Consider the following 7960-nt stretch of genomic DNA (forward strand, 5'->3'; position numbering starts at 1 on the left):
TGAGCCTGCACATCCGGAGCCTGTGCTCCGCAATGGGAGAGGCCACAACAGTGAGAGGCCCACATACTGCAAAAAAAAAAAAAAAAGGAGCCAGCCCATAAATATTTGTAAGTGAAGTATATCTCCACAGAATCCAATTTTCTTAATTTCTAAAAATTTCTATATAGATTTACAAATAATTCAGGAACATTCTATATAAAAATGCTAACAATGGTTAATTTGGAGTGATGAGATTACGGTGATTAAAGTCTTCTTTCTTCTCCTCTGTAGTCTGTGATTTTCAAAACCCCTCTCCCCCTGCTGTCCACGCACCACCTGTGTAAGAACCACGGCGCTGGTCACATTACCATTTCTCGCCGGGGCGTCCTCGTACGCTGGGCACACCCCATAGTATAGAGGCGGCTCTGCAGAGGCCCGCAGCATGGCTTTGTGGCTGCCGGCCAAGGCACTGAAAGGCACTGAGCAAGTCTCAGACGTCACGGCATCTTCCTCCGGAGGATTCAAGCCCACACTATAACCAAAATCTCTGTCTTCAGAAAAGCTGACCCGCTCAGTCGGGCTCCCTACCGCAGACTTCACAACGCTTTGTGTGTCCTGGCCCAGGGCTGGGGCACCTGCAGTGGCATGGTCAGGAGGATGGGAAGGCAGTGTACTGTGCTCTAATAAAGCCTGAGCCAACTTTTTCTCAAAAATAAACCTTGTGGTTGATGTAATGGGTCCACATTTCAATCCAGCTTTGATAATTTCTTCTCTAAGGTCATCTGGATTCAGGAGTTTCAATCGAGCCAAGATGGTATCCATTGTCATTTCACCTAGGCCCAAGACAACAAAAATCAATCTGATGGCTGTAAAGAACATCTTCTCTTAAACGAATTCAGCAAAGTTGCAGGATACAAGATTAATGCACAGAAATCGGTTACTTTTTTATACACTGATAATGAACTACCAGAAAGAGAAAGTAAAAAATAAATCCCGTTTAAAATCACATCAAAAAGAATAAAATGCCTAGGAATAAACTTAACCAAGGAGGTGAAGACCTGAATAGACATTTCTCCAAAGAAGACATACAGATGGCCAACAGGCACATGCAAAGGTGCTCAACATCACTAATTATTAGAGAAATTCAAGTCAAAACCACAATGAGATATCATCTCACACTGGTCAGAATGGCCATCATTAAAAAGCCTACAAATGATAAAAGCTGGAGAGGGTGTGGAGAAAAGGGAACCCTCTTGCACTGTTGGTGGGAACGGAAATTGGTGTAGCCACTATGGAGGATACTATGGAGGTTCCTCAAAAAACTAAAAATAGGGACTTCCCTGGTGGTCCAGTGGTTAAGAGGCCACCTTCCAATGCAGGGAATGTGGGTTCAATCCCTGGTCAGGGAACTACGATCCCACATGCCACCAGGCAACTAAGCCCATGCACTCTAGAGCCCTCACGCCACAACTAGAGAGAAGCCTATGCACCGCAACGAAAGGTCCCGCATGCTGCAACAAAGGTCCCAAGTGCTGCAACTAAGACCGATGCAGCCAAATTAAATAAATATAGATAGAACTAGCATATGATCCAGCAATTCCACTCTTAGAAAGAAAACAAAAACATTAATTTGAAAAAATATGTGCACCCCAATGTTCATAGCAGCATTATTTACAATAGCCAAGATATGGAAGCAACCTAAGTGTCCATCAACAGATCAATGGATAAAGATGTGGCGTTTATACACAATGGAATACTACTAAGCTATAAAAAAGAATGAAATCCTGCCATTTGCAGCAACATGGATGGACAAGGAGGGTATTATGCTGAGTGAAGTAAGTCAGACAGAGAAAGACAAATACTGTGTGTAATCACGAATGTGTGGAATCTAAAAAATAAAACAAACTAGTGAATACAACAAAAAAGAAACAGACTCACAGATTTAGGGACCTAGTGGTTACCACTGGGGAGAGAAGAGAGGGGAGGGGCGAGATAGGGGTATGGGATTAAGAAATGTCTATGTATAAACTAGACAAGGAACGAGGACAGATTGTACAGCACAGGAAATTATAGCCATTATCTCGTAATAACGTTAACTTTTAATGGAGTACAATGTAAACACACTGAATCGCTGTGCTCTAACCTGAGCCTAACATGATATTGTAGATCAACTATACTTCAATTGTTTCAAAGTGGCAAAAACGCTCGCTTCAGGGAATTCCCTGGCGGTACAGTGGTTAGGACTCCATGCTTCCATTGCAGGGGGTTCAATCCCTAGTCGTGGAACTAAGATCCTGCAAGCCTCGTGGCACGGCCAAAAAAAAAAAAAAAAAGCTGGCTTCAAAGTCTCATTTCAATCCACTATTTCCCCATATTCTCTGGAGTCTATGAACTTTCTATGAGAATTTTCATTAGGTTTTTGTTTCCGGATTTATAACAACCTAAACAAGATTAAGATAGGCAGTGTCTGGTTCATTCGGATAAGAACCTTACAGCCCAGTGTTATGACATGATCTGATCACACCAACATTCTAGGGAGGTCAGCATGCTGGGGAAACAGGCACACCCATCAGCTGTCACCTGCAGTGTGATTAGGAACAAATCCCCAGGAAAGCAACTGGATAATATGCGTCAAAACTCCAACTGCAGAAAGTTATCCTACAGATACATTTGCACTTTATTTCATAAGTCATGAGAAATTATGCAAAAATTTAAACAGAAGAGCATACAGATAGCTCCACAGTCATTTTGCCAATACTGAAAACAAACAGCTCATGTTTAACGTCTGGGGAGCTTCCCACATGCCTGGTTCTGTCCTAAGCACCCTGCCTGCACTAAATTATTTAAAATTCACGATAACTCCACGTGGAGATTTTTCACCATTGCTCACTCCTGCTTTACAGACGGAGATCCTAAATCAGAGAAGCTAAGTAAACTTGTTCACGTTATTCAGCCACCAAGCAAGTGCATGTGAGCTGCAGCTGGAGCTTTAATCAATATATTTACAGAAAGAGCAGTTAAATCTATGGGTAGAGGTTTAAGCACATGGTCAGCCAGAACTGGGGGGAAGGTAAGAAATGACAGGGTACAGGCCACTGCTGCAGCTAATGGGGCCAGAGATGAGTGCTCAGACTAGAGAAAAAGGATGTCTCGACCACAGATTAGATGCTGGGGTCGGGGGTGGGGGGCGGTGTGTCTGAGGGATTGCAGTCAGCCTACGACATAATAGCTAGATTTCCAGCCTGGATGCTTAGAAAGAGATTCTGCCCAAGGCAGAGAATATGAAAGAACAAATGGCGATTTAGGCGCTGAGCATTAGAAACACCCACTGCACATCAAGTGGGCATTCTGATTTTCAAGTATGAGATTCAGAAGATAAGAAGCTCAGAGTGAGAAAAACAGCTCCGAGAGTCATGAGCCCATAGGCGGTGGTTATAACCCAGGGATAACAAGGAACACACATGGCCAGTAAGCCAAGAATGGGATCTGAGTAACAACAGAGATTGAAAGACAGGTGAGAAAGAAGAGAGACTTGAAGAGGCGATCAAGAAAGAACGGGACATGTTAATACTGTGTATCAGTGAAGCTAGAGTACAGGCTTTTAGGAGGTGTTTACAGATGAAATTATAGGATATCCCAGGATTGGCTTTAAATTACTCCAGGAGAGCAAAACAGAGGGGGCAGTGACAGATAAAACAAGACTCACAAAATACTAATAACTAATACTTGCAGCTGGATGATGGAAATTTCTGCATATTTCTTTTTTAATAACCTTTTATGATACCACCCTCCCCCGCCTCCAAGATTTCAAAAATGGCTGTTACTTAAACAGTGAATGTATTGTACAGCCCCCTCTAGAGCTGCCAAAGAACATGAAGGGGGAGGCCAACTGACTACAGGATTCCACTCAGGGAGCACCCCTAAGGGTAGTCTCTGAATATTGGGTATAAGGGCAACAGAAGTGATAAGGAACTGATATGAAAGGTACAGGACAGGCTGAAGCCACATGCAAGGCAAAGTCTGAGGGGTAGAGGCAACTAGGGCAGATGCTAGGAATTAGCAGAGAGGCGTCCACCCGACCCTGGTAATAATCTCCTCTGCATACCATCCCTGGGTGTTTACTCAAAAGCTACCTTTTTCCCCAATAAATTTATTTATTTATTTATTTATGGCTGTGTTGGGTCTTTGTTGCTGCAAGTGGGCTTTTCTCTAGTTGAGGCGAGCAGGGGCCACTCTTCGTTGCGGCGCGCGGGCTTCTCATTGTGGTGGCTTCTCTTGTTGCGGGCACGGGCTCTAGGCACGCAGGCTTCAGTAGTTGTGGCGCACAGGCTTAGTTGCTCTGTGGCACCTGGGATCCTCCCAAACCAGAGCTCGAACCAGTGTCCCCTACACTGGCAGGCGGATTCTTAACCACTGCACCACCAGGGAAGTCCTAAAAGCTACCTTTTTAAGACAGGCTAGTCTGAGGGGGTTCTGTCCTTGTAACCAAGCAAGCCCTAAATGGAACAACTACATTTCATTATATCACTAACTGGATGAGCTTGGGCAAGTTATGTAAATCTAAGCGACAGTTTCCTCATCTATAAAAAAGGCATAACAACAGCTCTACCTCTTAGCTTGTAATGAGAATTAGATAAAATAATGGATGTGTTTGACACTGACAAAATATCCATTAATGTCAGTTAGGGCTATGAAGTTATCAAGTAATACAGACTTATCAGCCTTGGAGAATACACAGCATGCTAGAAAGTCAACTTGAATAAAGACAAACATGTACACTCTGTTTCTAATATTCTTTTTTTTTTTTAATTTTTGGCTGCGTTGGGTCTTCGTTGCTGTGTGTGGGCTTTCTCTAACTGCGGCTAGCGGGGGCTGCTCTTCCTTGTGATGCGTGGGCTCTAGGCACGTGGACTTCAGTAATTGTGGCACATGGGCTTAGTAGTTGTGGCTTGCAGGCTCTAGAGCGCAGGCTCAGTAGTTGTGGAGCACGGGCTTATTAGTTGCTCTGCGGCACGTGGGATCTTCCCGGACCAGGGCTTGAACCCGTGTCCCCGGCATTGGCAGGTGGATTCTTAACCACTGCGCCACCAGGGACACCCTGTTACTAATATTCTTAATACAATAAACAAGTATCTGCTCATGTGTGGAAAAGAAACAAAGGATAAAGCAGAAAATAATGAGATTGCTTAGCTTCAGGGGAGGGTGTGAACCAGACAGTAAGGACAGAGAGCAGGGGAGAGCAGCACTTCTGAATACACCTTTACATGTTCTGACCTTGAGAAGCATGTTTAATTCACATACACAAAAAATACGTAGATAAACAGATAGGGGGAGACCCCCAAGTGGAATACAAACCAAAACAAATTCGCTCAAGGGTATTACAAGTTAGTATCACAATGAGTGGGGGAGAAGGAATGTACTAACTGAAAGATAACAACACGTGACCACATCCTCTAAGGGTAAAGACAGAGGAAGGACAGACAAACACTATACTCTAGCTGGCAGGTGAGTTTTCACAGTGGTATAGGCGAGCAATTCCGAAGCTATCTTATGTGTGCTCTAGGAACCAGCAAATAATTGTAATACTGTGGCTAATGAGGGCCAGTCTCCTCACTGAGAAGGGAGAAGCCCTCAGCAAACTTTTGTAAAGGGCTGGGGAGTAAATTTTGAGTGTCTGTGAGCCAAAGTCGCCCCCAAACACTCAAGAGCCACAGAAGGAAGAATATGGCTGTGTTCCAAAAACAGGTGCGGGCAGGATCTGGCCCAAGGGCCACAGTTTGCTGACCCTGGGCTGGAATTAGAAGTGTCTGCCAGACCTCCATCTACTGACTGATAGACAGAGATGTAAAGGTACAGGTACAGGAAACTGAGGTAGGTCTGCAGACTGGATAATACTTCCTGGCTTTCCTACTTGTAGTGATTATGTAAAGATACTAACGTTGGGGAACCTAAGTGGATGTATACAGCATTTCTTTAAGTCTTTATTTTGTAATAATAATAAACACAAGAAGCTGAAAAACAGTACGGAGAGGTCCTGTGTACCCATCACGTGGCTTCCCTCAGTGGCACACCGTAAACACTGCAGTGCATCATCCAAACCAGGCAGCTGACCCTGGCGCAGCATAGCGAACTAGACCGTGGCCTCACCAGGTTCTGCAGTCACTCTCCTCTTGTGGCTCTTGGTATGTAATTCCGTGATCGTTTATCACACATATAGCTTCACATGGACACGAACTGAACTGTTCCATCACCACAAAGATCTCCCTCCTGCTGACCTTTTACTGTCATATCCAACCTCCGCCACTGTCCCCTACCCTCGGCAACCACTGACTTGTCCTCTGTCGTTATAATACTTCCGTTTCAAGAATGTTACATAAATGGAATTGTACACTACAGACTTTCTGAGACCAGCTTTTTTCACTCAGTGTAATGCCCTTGAGCTCCACCCAAGTTGCTGATGGATCAACAGTTCTGCCTCACTGCTGAGCAGCATTCCACAGCTCGAAGGTGCCCATTTTACCATTCACCCCTCGAGACACAACTGGGCTGTTTCCAGTTTTTGGCAATTACAAATAAAGCTATAAACAATCACATATGGGTTTTTGTGTGAAAATAAGTTTTCGTCCTTCTAGGATAATGTGCAGGACTGCAGTACAGGTACAACTATTTGAGAAACTGGCAGCCTGACCTCAGAATGGCTGCACCTTTAAAATTTCTACCAGCAGTAAATGAGACCCAGTTTCTCAGCATTTCCACCAGCATTACCAAATGTCGTCGGTATTTTTTATCTTAGCCATTCTCATAGGTGTGTGGTGATATCTCATTGTAAGTTCGATTTGTATTTCACTACTGGCTGGTGATGTCGAACATCTTTCCACACGTGTTTATTTGCTCTGTATTAATGACTTAGAAATGAAAGCTAAAAATTAAAAAAGAATGTAATGAATAAGGCACTCGAAACTCTAATCTTGTAACCCCAGACTCCACTGGCCTCACACGTCCTTTAGCTTTAGGGTCTGCAAGCCTTTCGGCTCTGGCGTCCTGTGCTGGGTTCTCTGGCACAGTGTCGACAGTGTAACTGGAAAACTGAGCATGCTGTTTCCTAAAAGTACCACCTGAAACTTTCTTAAGGGCATGAGAGAAGGTAGGACAATCAGCATCTCGACAGGCTGGAAGGCAAGCTGGACCTCGTGTCAACAGGCCTAAGTCCCCACCTGGCTTCTGCCTTGGACCTGTGTCATCTCTGCCCAGCAGGACCTTCCTGGAGCCTGTTTCCTCAGCTGTAAAAACTAAGTCACCCATAAGGACGGCTTTAGCCCTGAGAGTTCAAGGTGGGGTCATCAACTATGCTTTCTGCTAATAAAATTTCATCTTCTTATCAGGGTACTTGAGGAGCTCTTGCTTATCCTCCAGAAAGAAACCAGACTTGCGGGTAAGAGGGTGAATGAAAACTGAACGAAGGCGCGTTCCGGATGCGCGCAGGGCGCACACGGTCTTCTCAGTCAAATCAGGGGGTCAAACCTGCAAAACTGCGCACACACGCGGCACCCAGGCTCCCACCCTCAACTCTCTCCCACCGTCTGTGCGCGGAGGACTCGTGACTTTTACTCCAGGTCTTTTCCCAGAACCCCCGACTCAGGCCGGGGAGGGGAGCCCCGGGAGGCGGGAGGGGAGGGGTGCGGAAGCCCGGGGGGCCCGGGCTGGGGAAGAGGGGGCGGAGGATCCAGGCCGGGGAGGGGAGCGGGCCCACCGGCGGACCGGCCTTACCTGGATCAGGGACTGGGCCCGCGGCCGCGCAGGGCGGCGGGTCGGGGAGCCCGCTCCGGCCCAGGCCCCGCGGCCGTCTGTCCAGCCGCCGCACCAGCCAGCGCACCGCGATCAGCAGCACCGAGGCGCCCAGCAGCTCCCAGGCCAGCGCCGCCCACTCGGCCGCCGCCAGCCGCGGCCACAGCATCGCCGCCGTTCGTCCTGTCGCCGTTGC

The 7960-nt window shown here is 46.3% G+C and overlaps 1 protein-coding gene across 1 annotated transcript in view; it reads right to left on the reverse strand.

Moving 5' to 3' along the window:
• Positions 1 to 7933, reverse strand: part of ANKLE2 (ankyrin repeat and LEM domain containing 2) — a 22410-nt gene extending 14477 nt beyond the window's left edge. The window contains exons 1-2 of the mRNA XM_007456680.1: positions 7747 to 7933; positions 348 to 812 (exon numbers count right to left, since the gene is read on the reverse strand). Coding sequence (XP_007456742.1) covers positions 348 to 812; positions 7747 to 7933 — 652 coding nt within the window. The remainder of the gene's footprint in view (positions 1 to 347; positions 813 to 7746) is intronic.
• Between the last annotated feature and the right edge of the window lie 27 nt (positions 7934 to 7960).

Source organism: Lipotes vexillifer, unplaced genomic scaffold (assembly GCF_000442215.2).
Source record: "Lipotes vexillifer unplaced genomic scaffold, Lipotes_vexillifer_v1.1 scaffold1529, whole genome shotgun sequence".
Lineage (NCBI taxonomy): Eukaryota > Metazoa > Chordata > Mammalia > Artiodactyla > Lipotidae > Lipotes > Lipotes vexillifer.